The 18,007-nt window shown below is 36.5% G+C and overlaps 3 protein-coding genes across 6 annotated transcripts in view; all 3 read right to left on the minus strand.

Moving 5' to 3' along the window:
* The window catches only part of ndufs3 (NADH:ubiquinone oxidoreductase core subunit S3), a 6,924-nt gene extending 4,068 nt beyond the window's left edge, over positions 1-2,856 (minus strand). Inside the window, exons 1-4 of the mRNA XM_015384840.1 lie at positions 2,754-2,856; positions 2,428-2,496; positions 757-854; positions 465-614 (exon numbers count right to left, since the gene is read on the minus strand). Coding sequence (XP_015240326.1) covers positions 465-614; positions 757-854; positions 2,428-2,496; positions 2,754-2,808 — 372 coding nt within the window. The 5' untranslated portion in view covers positions 2,809-2,856. The remainder of the gene's footprint in view (positions 1-464; positions 615-756; positions 855-2,427; positions 2,497-2,753) is intronic.
* Positions 2,857-3,351: 495 nt separating this feature from the next.
* On the minus strand, positions 3,352-7,419 carry ptpmt1 (protein tyrosine phosphatase, mitochondrial 1). The gene is made up of 4 exons (XM_015384800.1): positions 7,139-7,419; positions 4,787-4,867; positions 4,435-4,626; positions 3,352-3,999 (listed from the first exon to the last, which is right to left on the minus strand). Exons 1-4 carry the CDS (start codon positions 7,283-7,285, stop codon positions 3,871-3,873), a joined length of 549 nt encoding a protein of 182 aa, XP_015240286.1. The 5' UTR covers positions 7,286-7,419; the 3' UTR covers positions 3,352-3,870.
* Positions 7,420-9,157: 1,738 nt separating this feature from the next.
* On the minus strand, positions 9,158-17,865 carry prc1 (protein regulator of cytokinesis 1). 4 transcript variants are annotated; one of them, XM_015384834.1, is made up of 15 exons: positions 17,714-17,865; positions 17,383-17,515; positions 16,187-16,309; positions 15,697-15,930; positions 14,247-14,417; positions 13,941-14,090; positions 13,696-13,843; positions 13,474-13,610; positions 12,739-12,834; positions 12,492-12,638; positions 12,305-12,415; positions 12,102-12,215; positions 10,965-11,067; positions 10,721-10,755; positions 9,158-9,673 (listed from the first exon to the last, which is right to left on the minus strand). In XM_015384834.1, the coding sequence occupies exons 1-14, from the start codon at positions 17,722-17,724 to the stop codon at positions 10,736-10,738; spliced, it is 1,698 nt and encodes a 565-aa protein (XP_015240320.1). In that variant the 5' UTR covers positions 17,725-17,865; the 3' UTR covers positions 9,158-9,673; positions 10,721-10,735. The 4 variants fall into 4 exon arrangements, with proteins under 4 accessions (XP_015240320.1, XP_015240317.1, XP_015240319.1 ...); XM_015384831.1 differs by having other exon boundaries at positions 10,888-11,067; XM_015384833.1 differs by lacking the exon at positions 10,721-10,755.
* Between the last annotated feature and the right edge of the window lie 142 nt (positions 17,866-18,007).

Here is an 18,007-nt window from a genome sequence, read left to right on the forward strand (position 1 = left end):
CTAGAGTGGGATCCCCCCCAGTTATCCAGGTTGGCACCATAGGATTGGTAAATTACCTGTAGATAATGGGAAAGGTTTTGCAGTTCTATGGTAGTAGAACAAAAGGCAAGGTTCTGGGGAATTGTCAACTGCCCAAGGAGAAATTTTTGATCAAATGCTAACCCGACTGTTTTTAATATTCTTTTTTGTTTCTGCATTTTTTTTTTTTTTTTTATTCATTCTGTATTTTTTCTTACTTGCTTTGATTCTGTTTTATCTTCCTGTATTTTAATCATGTAAAGCACTTTGCATTGTCTTTGTACTGAATTGTGCTATACAAATAAATTTGCCTTGCCTTTAAATTGTAAATTGCTGGAAAAAAAAAATCAAAACCTAACTTGATCCCAGCAGCTCAGTTGATTATTGTCCAACCATTTGAAACTAAAGTGATGTAAAAACAAGTGTTAGAGAAATTCTGAACCGACCTCAAAGCGGTTCTGCCGTGAGGGGATGTCCACAGCGGTAAGGTCGATCATGTTCCTGAACTGAGCGTTGGTGTGGTCTCTCAGAAAGGTCAGCACTGGGATCACACCGTCAGGATGAATCATCACCTCCAGCTCATTATAACATGTCACCTTAAATTAGAAATAAAGTTCATTCTAATTAGCTTTGCCATTTTCTAAAAATCTAATTAGGACTTGTAATTTTTTGCTGAATTAGTGACCTGAAAACAGCAGAAGCTAATGTGACCAGCACTGTATACGCCTTTGAACTTACCTGCACCTGCTGGATGTATTTTGGCATGATTTCCGCCACATACTCTCCAAATGCTGCCAGCTGGTTGTGGGTGACAGCATCCTTGGGTCTGACTGTGGCTGTTCAAACCGCAAAACATAAAAGGTCTCTTAGTTAATATACACTATGCTAGAGCAAAACATACATATATACATTAAACATACCACAAATTGGCTTTATCAAAACAATTTATTTCACTCATTTATCCACGTTGATCCCCCGACTGATGCACCTCTGATCGTCTGTGCAGTAACCGTTTCACATTAATTTGTTTGTGAAGGTAATCAGTCATCAATTGACATGGGATTGTTTTTTTTTTTATATAGAAAAAAAAAGTAAGCTCAAGTTTCTCCTTTTTTAAATTAAAATAAGTAAGGCTCAAAATGAAATATTTGTCAATTAATTCAGTAATTGATTAATCATTAACTGGAGTATAGACTCTGATACATGCCTTTAGCTTAGAGAGCAACACACTTAGAGCAGTAATAATACCAAAATTGATGAAAAGACGATAAATATTTTTCATTTACGATTTTAAAAAAACATCCTGTCAATATGTCAATATACTCTATCCAGAACTCCACAAGTTTTAAAGTTTTAGTTTCCCTTGGTTTAAATCTGTATCAAATCTTCTTTAAGGAAGCTTTTGCTATACATCCATCTATCCATCCATTTTCTGTCACACTTATCCCTGCTGGGGTCGCGAGGGGTGCCCATCTCCAGCTGTCTACGGGCAAGAGGCGAGGTACACTGTGGACAGGTCGCCAGTCCATTGCAGGGCAAAACAGAGACAAACAGGAAAAACAACCATTCAAGCACACGCTCACACCTAAAGAGAATTTAGAAAAGCCAATTATCTAAACAGTAATGTTTTTGGACTCTGTGAGGAAGCCGGAGTACCCGGAGAGAACCCATGCATGCTCAGGGAGAACATGCAGAAAGACCCCGGGCCAAGAATTGAACCCACAGCCTTTTTGCTACAAGGCACTGAGCAGCCCTATCCTTTTACTATCCAATTAATTAAATTATTATCATTATGATTATACATTATGATCATTAGTTGCAGCCTAAAAATAACCCACACTCACACCAATTTGCCCACACAAACTCCCAAACTAAATACTCCACTGAAGACGATGGTTAATATTCAAACATTAACTAGAGGGGAGGGGTGGCCTAGTGATTAGGGCATAGAGCTTGGAATCCTGAGGTTCTGAGTTCGAGCCCCCCTCCCACACACTGCCACTCTGGCTCCCTGAGCAACACCCCACACTGCTCCCCAAGGGGATGGGTTAAATGCAGAAGTAAATTTACCAATGTGAGATCAATGAAGTTCAATTATTAATAGAGATATGGTGTGTCTGTCAGCATGTATTAGTCTACCTCTATAAATGAAGGAGTAGAAAAGGAATATATGGGACACTGAACTAAATGAAGTATATACTGTATCTGTTTCTCTTATAACTTATGTTGCGATGGCGGTGTAAAGAGGAACTATAAACTGAATTAAAATCAAATTCTATCCGGAAAGTAACGTCTTACTCCTAAGACGTAACAAATGCTGTATCATAAGATCAGCACTAGTCCATCTTAATAGTGGCTCAGTTAAATATTAGAGTCTGCATCATTGGCTCGATAGATGTTAATACTCACGGCGAGTCTCAGTGGTGGAGCTCTGCGCTCTGATCTGTTGCTGCTGCAGGAGACACGAAGCCCGGGCAACTGAGGGAGATACAGGTACAACAATTACACCAACCAAATATGCTCCAGCTGATAACCCGCTGTGGTCCAACAGTGTATAACAGCTAAACGTCGCTAGTTTGAGAACAACAGCGTTAGCTACTTCGAAGGTCAGTCGGAGATTTGAAGGCTAATTAACAAAATTACCAGCTTAATGAACATGCCGATATGTGTAAATTAATGGTTAGATCTATAGCATACAAGCAGTTTAATAACGAACGACCTGCACGTCAACTTACTATTAAAACTTCGCCCAAGACCTCCACGGACAAACCTCACCAACGACGCCGCCATGTTTACACCGCGCTCCTAAAGTTACGTAAACCGAACCTATGTCGCCCCCTAAAGGCGTGGAGGGGAAATCCCAGAAAATTGAAGGTTTTCAGTTGTTTGGTTTGTTGGGTTTTTTTTTTTTTATTAAAAAAAACTATGCTTTGCGTTTGAATTAGTATATTCACTGCACCAATTTTGTTTTTAGTCAAACATGTCCAAAGAGAATGACATACACCAAAAGGACTAGGCTAACACAAAAATACTGCTACACTGTACTGCCTTTAAACCCATTGTTTTCAGTTTAAAGCTGACTTAAATAAATATCAACTTAATTTTGTGGCTATGAAATTATACATTTAGTTTATAATTTGCTGCAGAAAAAAATAAATATAATTTGATCAGTTTTTTAAAGAAGCATCCTTCAGTTCTCCACATTTCAAGCATCCTCAGACCAGTTGTTAAAACTATGATGGTCCCAATTAAGCAATATGCTCATTTTATAGAATATGAAATAATTGTGCATTTTAAGGAATTTTGGTTGATCAGTATTACAAGTAGAGAAAAAACAAAGCTCAAAATCAGTCAGCACTTTTATTACAAATATTTACTATGTTTAGGCATTTAGCAGACGCTTTAATCCAAAGTGACTTACAAAGTAGACACAACGTTAGCAATCATCAATATGACAATAAGTTCTCCAAAGAAAAAATCCCTAATCAGCATCAGTGGTGACAGCAAAGAGATAGACAGAAATAATCTTAATCTGTCCTATTTTTGAAGTTTTATACAAATATAAAACAAAAACAATTTCCAAAGAGTACAAAGTATCTGATGCAGCAAGTTACTTGTTTATTTTCTTTTTGGACTCAATAAAGATTTAGTTTAAACATTTATTTACACCAAGTAGTGAATCATAGAAGAAGTCACAAACATCATTGTTCAAGCCAATTAAAAAAGCTACTTCCATTAAAAACACACAAAAAAAACATAACAAAATAAAACCAAACAAGTATAATCAACATTTTTATCCAGTCCAGTTTTCAGCTTGAATGTTGAGGCGTAACCCACTGCTGACCCAGTCTCTCAGGTGGAAAGCTCACAAACATTTTGGTAATACTTCCTAAGCATCTCCAGCTGAGCTGAGCGTACCAAGATATGCGGCCTGATGGACGACAGCCGCTGACATGCCTCTTCTGGAGTCCAGCAGTGCAGCTGTCATCAGAAAAATTCATCTTAGATATTTAAAGATTTAAACAAACAAACAAACAAAAAAAAGAAGAATGGAATATTTCTAACATAACTTTGTCCTGTTCACCAAAAGCAGGGGAAACACACCCGACTTGATTTAAGTTTTTCAGCTAAACTAAACTAAAGTTCTAAATATTCCCCATTCCAATCTCTACAGTCACCTCCTAATAATGGACATAACCAAAATAATTAACAGATGAAATATAATTTAACGACTAAAAATGCAAACATTCATTCAGATTTAGTAGGAGGCCAGTTTGTGACATCTATAGATCACAATTAAGGTCAGGGTCATGTTTTCCACCCTCTGTGTTCTAGTGTTGAATATGAAAACTCCTCATTTTTTTCTCCAGTAGCTCTGATATGACAGCCACAGTTGTTTAGGAGTTCTGTACTGACCCGTATCAGGTAAGCAGCTACCAGTGTGGCGCTGCGACAACGGCCCGCCTTGCAGTGGACATATACACTTGTTCCTCGCTGTCTATGCTGCAGAGCAAACTCCACTCCCCGGTGAAGGTTCTCCAGAGTGGGGACTCCAGTCAGGTCCACAGTGCTCAGCCTAAGCTGCTCCACACCTGCAGCACGCCACTCCTGATCCAAAACATCAGATTCTTAAACTCTAGCCTTAATTTCAGAGATCTCTTTTCTCATGCTAATCCAAGGTCTTAAAAAAAAAAAAAAAAGATATTCAACTAAGTTTTCATTAATATTCCCTTACGAATTGCAACAGCCAGCTATGAAATTTACTCACCTCAGAAGAGTTGCAAAAGTATTTGGTTTCATACATTTCATTCATGGTTACAACTCCCCGAACATTCTCAGTTTCCACCAGCTGTAACAACAAACAACAATCAGTTCATATTAAGCTCCTGAATCCACACATTGACAAAGTGGAGTCAAATGATAATCATCACACTGCTATTATGTTTAGGATTTTGATCACCAGCTTACAGGATGACTCCCATTATACTTCCACGGTAAACATAGGGCAGGAAAATCTATTGTTGGGAGCATATTTCTTTGTGTTTGAACACATTATTTAAAAAAAAAAAAAATGCTATGCTTTCAAACTATAATGCTAAAATCAGTAACACTACAATTAGCTTCCCAGATCCAACTAAAGACAAAAATTGAACCCCGCTGAACTCTTTCTTGAAAGGTAGTTTAATTAGATTTTTTTTTCTGACTTGGAACTCAGAAATTCAAACTTTTAATAAGAAACCAAACTAAACATAAGTTTTAACCTGTACCTTCATATCTCAGTTAAATGAAATACTATCAAAAAGTTAATTATGCTTGTTAGAGATAAGCTGTCTGTGTCTACACCTTGGTTTCTCTCGCCAGTTCTTTTTCCAGAAAAGAGATCACTGGGGAGAAACACTTCATAGCTTATATGTATTAAATAACCAGGAGACATGACAACAGATTCTGATAGAAATCACAATCTTAACCAGATCAGAGAAATTGCTTAGAATGTACAGAGGGCAGCTGCTCACCTCTGGGTTCACCTCACAGGAAGTGGCCCCGATAACAAGTTAAAAAGACATTTTATAAATCTCCAGTCTGCCACATCATTACATCATACATGTTAGCAGATGAGTAGACATCCATGGCTCCAGCTGTATCAAAATAATACACTTCGTTCTTAGCTGAAGGACACCGCTCTCATTCCATTTCCAAATCTTTGCCATGTACAGAATGAAGAGTATACCTGTATGTCCGGACAAAGGAACTGTCTTAATTAGATAAACTATTGTAAAAAACATCAGTTCTGACATGCAACAGGCAGCTAATATTAAGTAATAAATAATAAATGTAATAAACTCACACATCATCAATGATAATTATCCTAACATGCTTTAACTTAAAATGTGAAACTCATTTAATGTGTAGATTTATTGCATAAAGATGTGAAATGTTTGTTAGATTAAGTGATTTACTCATCTTTAACCAACTTTTATTCCGTGCTTCTCAATTTCCCATCAGACCCACGATCAAAAATAACATGCAAAGTTTTCCTGATTGCTTATGGTCCTGTTTTACCTCACTGTATCATTTTAAAATGAACTGGAACTGCTTATTCTGTGGAATAGCTTGAAATGTAATTTGTTGCAACGGTATGAATAATGACATGATAAAAAAATAAAAGCATGTTTTTCTGTCTTTAAACTTTCTAATAATGTGGTGGATACTGCACTCTGTTGTTAGTTACATTCTTACATTAGTTACATTCTTGGCTCAAGATACCCCCCAAGAACTACTATGCATATACCCACAGAGTCAAAAAACATTAGTGATTCATTTATATACACATATACATCTTTGACCAAAAAACCAAAGAGGAAAACACCAAAAAAAATAGTGGTCTTCACTACAAATACAACCACTAAAGAGTAGCATAAACACAGAAATAAAAATTAACAATGTATATGCATATATGTACACAAATTCCTACCATACATAAAAGAAAAGCCTTATTTATTATATGTGCTTAACTTCTGTAGTCTTGGCCATCAGGTTTCAATGCATTACTCTTAGGGATTCTCAGCAAGTGTCTTGAGCTTTTCAAAATATTTTATTATTGGATTCCAAGCACCATAAAACCGATCAGTGGAGGCTCTTAGTGTATATTTAATCTTTCTAATTTGAGGTACAACATTAGATCAGACCCCCATTCAGATAATTTTGGTGGGCAGGAAGATTTCCAGTGTAAAAGAATCTGTCTTCTAGCTATCAAAGTTGAAAAGGCTATTATATCCTATACAGTTTGGGTACCTAGAGGTACCCAAACTATCAAGTGGTATTGTTTCAAAAATATTATATATAATATAATATAATATAAATATTAGGCTGATATTCTATTCCTATGATTTCAGATATCGTTTTATACACTCCAAACCAAAGTGAGTTAATTGATTTCAATGTATGGTTATCGACAGCTGAACAAAAATGGCTAAATTAGCTGTAAATTTCACTTTTTAAATGAAACCCGTAAAATGTGAGCTACTGTATTAATATTTTAATTACTGAGGATTTCTTTCGTAGGAATTGTGGTGTTGGAGGGGTTAAACTGGTTTAAAGTTTGTTTTCCAGGAGTTCTGACCTGTTTGGTCATGGACTTGAATGGCAGCGCTCCCAGGATGACCGTCTCGTCCACTCGGTCGAACCACCTCCTGGAGGACATCTTCTCCATGACAACATTGTAAGCTAAAGTCGGATAGAAGAGCAGCCTGGCTAGCGCCCCGGACATGGTGGAGCTCTGAAAAATACCAAACAGCTTCCAAACACAGTCAACTCTGCATTGCTAGCCAATAAACTCTGGTTGTGACTGCCTGCCTAAACTATAGGCGGAACAACCAGCCGGGCGCGTGCTTCTGTTTACTTTCTTCCGGTGGTCTATAGAACTTCCGGAGCTAACCCTTTCAAAATAAAAGCACACAAAAAAGTAAAAGGATAGTTTCGCTAACACAAATACGACACGAGCTTTACATATTAGGCCAGAAATCATATGTTTCTTTATCTTTATCCTTTTAATATATAAGTACAATACATTGTTTACTTTATCTGTAAAGAGTATTTTTATTGCATTTCTTTCAATTAATTAAGGAAAGGGCTTTTGGTAAAATGTCAGCATTCAGGGTATTTTTAATCTATTGATTTAAAAAAAAAAAAGCCTTTTTCTGTACCCATTATGCTTAATTCCTACTTTTAGCCTGCCTTTGAACTCATATTACTGAAAGGCATTTTTTTTAGCACTGGCTCTGAAACTATTACACAGTTTTTATTAAATTAATTTCAGATGACGGTTGCTCTTTTTAAGATAAAGTACCAAATATATTATACATGTTTGTTCCGCTGTGAAAAAGTTTAAATAGAAGCAGCATTCCTGTCAAATGGCGTAACAGATGAAAAAGACAAACTGTCCTATTGCTGTATCATTTCTAGTCATGAATGAATAAAATGGTGCACAGAAGAAAATGGCTTAGCACAATTTTGTCATTTCACTTCTGTTACTCAGTGTAGGTCCAGTACATTAAAGTCACATTCATTGTAGCGGACTTTGTGATTATACTGTGACAAAATGCAGAAGGGTTTAACTGAAAACACTATCCTTACTCTGTAAAGCTAATAAGGGCAGTATTATGCTGTGGGACAATTTTTTTGTGTGTGCAGAAATTGACAGTCAATTAGACAATGGATGTAGCTACAAGACAACCATGAAGAAAACTTGCTGGAAACTGCAAAAGACTTGAAGTTGAGGTTCAATAGAGGGCTCTTGAGAATACAATCCGAGCAAGTTCAGACTAAAGCAAACAGTGAGAGGGGACAAAGCCCAGAACTATAGTTTAAATGTGCTTGTTTCCTTCCGACTAAATTTAATGTTTTAAACCAGATGGAATCCGAAATAATCTTTGAATTGAAAAGTTTATATGCATTAATTTGCAGATGTGTCTTTTTATATCATTTGAACTGAGTCCAAAAACTTGAAAACCACCTTAAGGATGAATGGTTAGTTGATGTTTGCTGAATCATAGCAGCGAGGAAGGCTAAGGCCAGCTGTTACCCATGATGCTGCCTCCATATGAAATGGCTGAGATGTAATAGGCCAAGCTGGCAGGCTGAGAGTTTTAGGGATGTTAAGTAAGTGCCAGCCAGTCGTGAGATTTAAAAGTAATTTTTTTTTTAGATTAATCAATTTCAATGAATGTAATGAATTTTAAATTTGAAACCTTTTCAGCAAACAGCAGGACCACTTTAACCAGTTCATAGAATTATTTGGAGGCCTCCAAAGCAGATTTTATGTAGCGCTGCAGTAAATGTTTAATGACTCCCATCACTGTCGACCACTGCCAGCCTCATTTAGGAAGTCACAGCTGTGCACGATAAAACACTCTCCACTTATGAATGTACAGAGGAAGCCAAGAGACAAATAGTGAAGAATGCATTTACTGTATTTGGACAAGCTTTTTCCAAATCCACCATATTAACCCATGCGAGTTAATTACTGTGTGCATTAAGATAACAGTCTTGATGCCAAAAAAAAAAAATCATGAAACGGTAGATAAAGAAATATATACACATAAATACAAAGCATTATAAAAACTGATTTGAAAAAGACCAGTGTTACCGTAAAATTATTCTATTAGTTGCAAGACCTATTCAAAAAAAGTGCAGCATATGCGTAATACATTTGGCCTGTAACCCCAGTCTGTATAAGATCCGAAAGCTTAATGCTAGTTTGTCTAAATATGAAAGAAATAGTTCAATTTAGGATACAGAATATTTTATACATCTCAAGAACTGAAGGACATTTGAGCACCAAGGTAGTGTTCATTTACAATACATTTTCTTTTTAAACTGACAGTGACAAATCCATCTTATAACGGCATTGTTGATATCCAAAAATATCTTCCTCCTTTACTTAACAATCAATATATATAAATGCCTTCATTTATCCATAAAAGCTAGAAGCAGTAAAAAGTAGTGAACCTTTTAATAACACCTGAACTTGTGCTGGAGCTAATTTATACGTTCCATAACATCATTTAGCCTCAGAGTGGAAGAGTCAGGGGTTGGTGCTGGTTGAGTTCAGGATGCCGTGCTGGACCTTGGTGTTTGGGGCCTTGGACAGGTCTCGCTGTGGAGGAGAGGAGCAGGTATGAGCAAGTCTCTGGTGAAACATCAAAGTAAAAATCACTGATATTTTAAGCAAAGCAGCCATCAGCAAACATGCAGTTACTCCGAAAAAGTAGTTAATTTCCCTGAAAGAAATCGATACTTAAATTATATTTGAAAGGTATTTGATTGATTTCCCTCAAGTAAAGCAGGGCCCAGATAGTAAGAAAACAACAAAGACCAACATATACATATCAACCCCTGAAGACATGAACAAATAGTTTACATAGATAAACAAAACATTGACAAAACCCACATACAATGGAGGCAGAGATGGTATTTTAGAAAAAAATACAAAAAAACAATAACAAATTACTGGATGTCCAGCCACTTTAACTGGATCCATATTGTTGTCAACCCTAAAGGCGCTGTCTTAACCAGAAAATTACTTAAGGTGAACCCATTTTTAATGAGCCATTCGCACTGTAAAATTCCTCCCACCAATCAGCATGACCAATCTCATAACGTGGCTTCAAAAAAAGTAAAAAAGATTCATTTTAACTTGAATTAAATTCTTATTGCGACCACATAGTCGTTTTGCTAATCACCTCTTGTCAGCGGCAAAACTATAGGCTGAGTTCTAAAATGAATTCCTAAGAATTGAAGTTTATGATGTTTAAAGTTACACATGACTTTAACTCACTCCTGCTTTTCCATGAAAACAATATTTGATTTTTACCAGTAATAAGCAAAATCCACAAAATACTCATAAAAAGTATGTTTCTATTTTCATGTATTTTCATGAAAAAACAACAACAACTGAACTTTTGAATGCTCAGATTTTTATCCAAGCAAAAATCATAAGGCTCAAATTAGTTATAGAAAGCTTCCCTGGTCTCGGCTCCCAGCCCATAAGAGAGAGGTGATGCTAAACCATTCAAGATTTACTGTAAAGGCTTTATGTTCTAACGTTTTAAAGCCGAACCCTCATGCAGGGGCATATTTAACTTTAAGCAAAAGCATGCAAATGAACAGGGATTAGTTTAAGGCTTTAGGATTCCAAACAGACCTTGATTGAACAGATTCAGTGTTGACCAAGTCCCTCTATAACACAAATTAACATTGTTTAGCATCTGCACATAATTTTTCTTGACAAGCTCAGAAAAAAAAAAAAAAAAAAAGTTTCAGTGCAGCGATGGAGGGTGGTGATATGTTAGATACAAAAGAGAAAATTACCACAAACTCTGAATATGTGCTGGCAACAGAAGCCATGCTGAAGTTACGCTGTGGACAGGGTGGGGTCTGGAACGCACCGCTCATTGGGCTCCCCTTGAACTGGGCCTCATTCTCCTTGTTGCACTCCTGAATCCTTGGGTGGGGGGGTTTGCTGCCACCGGGCGTCCGTGTTGCTGTAGTCTGGAAAAGACGGATAGGAGGGACTGATTAGATTACTTGGACGGAGGTAACGCACAGTTCTTATATCGTTCTAGAAATTCCAGAACAAAATCATTCACTTGGAAGTCTTAGTAGACGGGTAACATTTTTACTATGTCTGACAAACAATTCAATGACACAACCCTGCAGGTGGATTCTAATTAGGTTGTGTCATAAGCAGTTAGTTTACTTCTTAGGAATGTCAACAGACTTGGATCAATTTTATTTAAAAATTGTTGCTGCTTAGACTTAACTTAGAAAGATCTGAATGTTTATAACATGAATAAATTGGCAACAGATTATACACCATCTGCATCTATGCCCAAGAAGTGTATCAGAAGTCAAATAAGTAATTGTAATTTTCAAATAAAGGGGGAATTTATTTGTGAATTCTTACCATGAAAATCCAAACTCATTAAAGATCACAATTACAGAGCATATTCTAGCTCCAAGTCAGCACATTATATTAAACTGATTAAACCATGTTCCCAACATTTGCTCAATGGATACAAAACTGTTACAAACCCATGTAACTGAGCCAATGACTGCTTTATTATAAATGAAAGTTGATTTTTTTTTTTTTACCACAAAATTGTCAGGTCTGGTCTTAATTGTATGAAATGAAAAAAAGTATGTGATATAGTCTCATTAAAAATGACTGGGATAAAATTATCAAGAACTGGAAAATTGAACGAGCTAAAAGGCTTTTAAAGTATTATTAAAATATGTCTGATTTTGATAAAGACTTTTACTGGCTTGGAATACTGATTATCAACATATCTGCAACATTAGCCCCTAAATTAAGAGAATGAAAGCATAATGTTGAAATAGAGGTTTCATATAAAAAGCCTTCTGAAGAACAGATGGAGAATTGTTAGACAAAACAAGTGTTATGGTAAGTTTGTTAATCTAGTTTTTACAGGACACAGGCGGATTAAAATACTTAATCATTCAGTTCACGATCCTAAAATTAGAACAAAGCTGGTAGTTTAATGTTGTTAGGGTATTAAACAGACCTTGTTTGCTGAGAGGGGAAGACGAGGCACAGGTGAGCGACAGACCATTCCGCCGTACACAGAGCGCATGGTGCTGTTAGAGTGCCCACTGGACATGCTGCACGTTGCATTTAGCTAATAAGAGAAGATGGACAGATATTAGCTCTGGAATAATTGAAGGACTTCAGTTTTTAGAAGAGCCAAACAAGAAGTGAGTTTCACACCTTCCGGGATTTATTGGAGGTCGGGGTGCCGAGGAATCGACGCTTGGTTGGAGTTCGTACTGCAGTTCCATACAGCATGTCCTCCTCCGTCTGTTTGCTTTTCTTTATTTGCTAGAAAGGTTTTAATTCAAAAATAAATTATTACAGACAGAGTCAACTAATTTCCTAAATCCACCATCCTACTTACTCTCTCTAGTTTCTCCTTTTCTTTCTCTATCCGGTGCAGCTCCCACTGTTCTGCCACATACTGCAGGAACTTCTGACCGTTCACCAGGAACTCCCGGCCCTGTTCACTCTCCCATGTGTCAATCTGGGCTTTTAATTTCTTTTCAAGCTTGAAACATACAAACAAAAATCAAACACAAACGATGCAGCGCGGTAACATTTGTGAGATATCAAACATCTTAAATAATACCAGCTGTTTTCTTTCTTACCTTAGGAAGGTTTTTGTGAAGCTCTGATCTTTGTTTCTCCTCTTTAAGAAGATTTCCTCCTCTGTTAGTGAACCGTGTTGGGTCTGTTGCTTTCTTCTACAAATTATCAAGGAGGAGACATATTTATTAGTATACATGAGTGTGTAGCATTGCATGGTGGATATAAAATATAAATAAATACTTTATGAATCTATTTTTGGGGGACTAAAAAGCCCTGATCCAAGAATTAAACAATTACATTGGATAACAATAGGATTAAAATAGGAAATAAAATACATTTGAATAAAAACTTAAATGGATTAAAGAAAACAGAAATTAAAACAAAATTTTTGTTTAAATATTTCCTAAGTTTACTTTTTTGATAATAAAACTTGACAGAAAATTGAGAAAAAAGGAGACCTGCAGCACCTATATCTGAAAAACTAATTATTTATCAGTCACTGAATCAATCTTCCTGTTTCAGTAATCTACTGTTGTCTAAATAGTTTTTTTGTTTTGTTTTTTTTTTTTACAAATTTTAACTTTTTAGCAATTTTTCCAAACCGCTTACTTGTGAAAAAGACATCTCAACTAGAAAAGATCATTTAATAAAACAGTAATAGTAATAAAACAGGAACAATAAAATGAAACCAAGCTTTCCTTTAAATATCAGTCATTTCCAAACTATTCTCGACTATTAAAAAATGCGAACCAATAGGATCTGATAAAACATTGAGATTCCTTTTCCAAACCCACTTCAAGTTCTAAGTAGAGTCTCCAACTTTCTTCCCACTTCTGGACGCCCTCGAAAAGCTCTTTGTGATCCTCGTAGTGCTGTTTCAGGCGCTGAATCTCAGCGTCATGCAGAGCCAAGAGCTCCTCATTATAATCCTCTGAACACACACAGATACAGCAGAGTTAGACAGGAAATATATACAAGTTCATTTGATTATAACAATGCCAAACAGGATGACCTACCACTAAAATATGGTGTGAAATCCTGTCGCTGGTCAATGCTGAAAAAACACTTTTCCCAAAACACAGCGATCTCGGATCGAATAGCTTCTGTCACGTTACGCAGGTTTTGCAGCTTGAGGGATTCCAATCGCTGCACTTCTGTTTGCAACTGTAGAAGAAAAACAACATGTAAAATAAAGAGCTGAGAGGGAAAGAATAATGAAAATTTTTAGCATAAAACAGTATGAAGAAACAAACACTCTCACCGCCTCCTGGTTCCTCTTCCTGGATGCCACCATGTGTTCGTTGAAAAGCTCTCTTTCCTCCTGGGGAACCTGCAGTCGGTCCCAAAGCTGCTGGATCTTCTCTCTGTGAATCTCGCAGGTCGCTTCATTCTGAGCCTTACGTTCCTCCAGCTGCAGATCAAAAGTGAGCGCAGCAGCATTGAGTGATATCTTGATCTAAGAAACCTCAGTACAATAGGCTGTTGTCTTTACAAGCTTTAAATGAACCACTAAAAGTTTCATTCTAAGCAGCAGAATGTAGTGTCCTATGAAATGAAAACCTCTTGCCTGACAAAGAAGCAGTTTGAGAGAGGTGATATTGTCCCTGGAAAGGCAAAAAGAATCCTCATCTTCACACACAACATCCTTCTCAAAGCTCGTCTCTGGGATCTGTTCCAGTTCCTCCATGTGTAAAATGATCTGCTGCTTCAGCTCTGTAAACTCTGCATATCGTTTTACCTTTCAGGATGACAAAAAAACACAATGTCAAGATGTGTTTTACAGTGACTTGAGTTACCTTCTTTATTTACTAAACTGTTATTAGTAGTCAGAATTTAACAACAGAATATTAACACCGTATAAACCCCAATACTGGTTTACTGAACAAGATAAGGACAAGAACTAAGGCTTTCCCAATCTGATATGGGTAATTGGCCTGGTTTTTATTAAAAAAAATTAAAATAAATAAATAAAAAAAAGAATCTCCAATATGAGAAAAGTCAAACTTTGAATCAAAGTGGATTGAAGCAAAGCGTCTATGTGACTCTTTGGTGAAAATGAAATGGTTCTGTTATTCTCTTGCCAGATGTTAACTATTGTTCTATATTTGAGTTATGTCACTTCATTAAGCCTTTTCTGTAATTCCTCATCTATCATTCATTGATACTAGTATCAGTTAATACTCGAAGCTGCAATCAGAAAAATAAAAGTATCGGGACTCCTCTAACAATACCACTCTGAAACCATTGTGATCCCCATATGCTTAAAGATCTAAGAAAATAAAGGGGACTTCCTTCAAACAACATACTGGTGCATATCAAAATTCTTTAAACTATCAGACAGGACAGCTCATTCTAAGAAAAACAAGTAAAATAAGGATTATACAAGAGAAACTAAAGAACAGCTTTAAAAATAAATAAAATTGTGCAGTAATCAGCCTAATGATTTGCCAGTTTCAAACTAATTCACACCTTCCTGCTTGTGACCAAACATCTCTCAGCAATTCAGACACGCAACAGTACTAATGTCCTATTATTAGGAAAGCTTGATCTCTATGTGCCTTTAGAACTGCTTAATAGAATTTACCAAACAGCTTAAAACCTCTCCCTTATTAGCATTTACTCTAGAAAGTTTCAACTATGAGAACTAAAGTCAAGTTTTTTTTGTTTCTTTTAAACCATTTTTGGATTTAAAATCTCACATTTTAAATGATAAAAGCCAGTAATCACACATGGGAATGTAAATCACTCCGAGTACACAGCTGGGTAAGCACCAAAAAAACAAAACAAAAACATCTTTTCTTCGGATGTGTTACTCTGTTCGTAACCATTTATCTTTTTCACATTATTGATTATTCTTATCTATAGAAGTTACTTCTAATAATGTTAAACCCACCTGTAGCTACATCAGAAAAGAAAGGCTAAATTTATAGCACATATTAGCCAGCTCATAAGCTGAGGAACCCAATATGTGGTTTCTTATTCCTATGACTTCAAAGGATCAAAAGAAGAGTCCGTACCTTCTCCTCATTCTGCTTGGCAATGTGCTGTTGAAAGTTCTCAAGCTGTTCCAGTGAGGGAACCAAATCTGGAGTGATGCCGTATGGCATGGAGCACAAAATGTCACACAGGTCCTGATCCTGATCCAGCAGAGCTTTCAGTCGCTGCATGCGCTGGTTCTTCTCCTTCATCAAAGCCTCCACCTCGGTGCGGATGTTCTTCTCTTGCTGAAGCATAGTTAGACCCTCTTCCTCCTGAATAGAAAAATGTTTTTCAGCATCTTTTGGAGAGCTTCATGCTCGGTGTCTCTAATAACACTCAGATTAACAGGAATCGGCGTTAATGAGGCGATTGATTGCAATGCCTGAGATGTAGACATGATAGATGAAAAATATAAACAAGATGTGGAACAGTTTGGACAAGGAACAGCCACAACATGTGGAAGATCTAAATGAGTTGAATCTACACAAAGTCCATCTAATGGATCATATTAGAGAAGGATGCTTTTACCTCAAAAACCGGAATCTGGAGCTCTAGACAGAGTTTTTCCATCTCTGTCCTGCATTTCTGGATGCTCGTTAGAAGTCTGTTTTTTAGAGATTCCTCCTCTTTAACCATCATCTCTAGTAGGTTCTGTATGGCAAATCAACAAAGAAAAATACACAGATGCTTTCTGTTAACATGCAGAAGTTCTTTAATATCTAATAAATATTTTAAAAATCCATTCTAACATGCAAAGGAAAAGAGAATATAAACAGATTTTTTAAAACCTATTAATATAACCTTCTCCAGCCACAGAGATCTATCTCACCTGAGTACATAATGCAGATTTGAAATGAACCAGTTGAAATTCCATTTTATTCAACCTCTACAATTTTACAGATTGAAACTGACAAACTTTCCACATTTCTACACTTTGGTAACATTTTGGAAATCAATCACAAAATTCAATTCAGTTCAATGGTACCTTATTAATCGCAAAGGGATATTAAGTTATTGGAAAATTAAACAGTCGGTTAGATTTAAATATCTACATGTTCCACAAATAATGCCACCACCCAATGCTAAGGCTAACCTCTAATTCAGCTGGGAGCTTAGGGGTCATTTTCATTGCTCCAATGGGTTATTAGGCAGCAGTTTTAAAATCTGTAATGCTTTGGTGTTTTGAGTATTGAAACAGCCTGAAATACAGACCATTACAGATGGAATGTGTTATTTAAACATTCATTTAAAGAGTTACTTTTACATTTTTATTGCCTCTTTATTTTTCAACAGTCAAAACCAGGATTTTACATGCTAGATTTCCTTTCTCCACACTACCAACAATAAGATTTTAAAAATATTGATGTGTTCTAAACTACATTTTAACTGGGAAATGTACACAAACACAAAAATAGTTTAAAATGTGTTATTACTTTATTAGAAAAAAAAAATCAGTTTTGGGAAATGTTAAAAATATTAGGATTTTAGGACAAGCATCAATATTCAAACAGAAAGCAGGTGGTTTGATAGAATACAGAAAGAAAACAAGCACTTCCTGTTGTTACATTCAAATCTTATAGTAAATCTTAGCTTTTGAAAATGCCTACCATTATATAATCAACCCCAACTGCTCTCTCTAACACTGATCTCTATCCCTAAACCCACCAGAGACTCCACCGATTTTTTAAGAATGCTTTACAAAGCATAATATATCTGATTCTCACCTTAATGTGGTTCTTAACAACATTAGTCCTCTGTAGTCTCTGGTCCTCCGGGATACCGATCTCCTCCCAGATGTCCTTCAGGTGGCAAAGTGCCTTATTCAGACACGACACAGCCTCTGCTGCGAGCACCTCGCTACAAAACCCCACCAGGAGTTAAAAATCATTGAAAGTAGAGATTTCCATGATAACAAGAAGGCTAACAATGTGATAGTGTGATTAGAGCCAGCCTAACGCCATATTGACCGTTAGAGAACATGAACAACTCTTTGCTAAGTAGTAATTTTACGGTCAGAAAACATTGCTACCTTGAGATACAAAACATTAGTCTTACCTTTTCCTCATTTTAAAACCCTGAACGTTAAAAAAGAAAGTAGCGAAAGACCCCTTTATAGAGAAAAAAAAATCAACCGTAGATGTCCGTTCTGCTTGGTATCGCTTGAGTCCGTCTGTCACTCCACAATTCAAAATACGCGTTCTTCAGGTTTCTGCATTTTGATTGGCTGGTGGTCCGGGAGCGCTCAATATAGTACACCAGGACGAAACGCCGGAGGCCTGCTCTTTGCACCGCCCACCTTCTAACCGTTCGGCGTATGCCCATATATGAAACATACAGGCCACCTCCAGA

The sequence above is a fragment of the Cyprinodon variegatus genome, unplaced genomic scaffold (genome assembly GCF_000732505.1).
Source record: "Cyprinodon variegatus isolate N-32 unplaced genomic scaffold, C_variegatus-1.0 Scaffold324, whole genome shotgun sequence".
In the NCBI taxonomy this organism is placed as follows: domain Eukaryota; kingdom Metazoa; phylum Chordata; class Actinopteri; order Cyprinodontiformes; family Cyprinodontidae; genus Cyprinodon; species Cyprinodon variegatus.

Coding starts and splice junctions, on each gene's coding strand:
- prc1 (XM_015384831.1), bottom strand. Junction 14,418..15,696: donor CCAAGCAGAATGAGGAGAAG/GTACGGACTCTT, acceptor TCATCCTGAAAG/GTAAAACGATATGCAGAGTT. Junction 10,756..10,887: donor GCACATATTCAGAGTTTGTG/GTAATTTTCTCT, acceptor TTTGTGTTATAG/AGGGACTTGGTCAACACTGA.
- ptpmt1 (XM_015384800.1), bottom strand. CDS start 7,285: ATGTCCGGGGCGCTAGCCAGGCTGCTCTTCTATCCGACTTTAGCTTAC. Junction 4,868..7,138: donor TCAAGTCCATGACCAAACAG/GTCAGAACTCCT, acceptor TTGTTGTTACAG/CTGGTGGAAACTGAGAATGT. Junction 4,627..4,786: donor ACTTTTGCAACTCTTCTGAG/GTGAGTAAATTT, acceptor GTTTTGGATCAG/GAGTGGCGTGCTGCAGGTGT.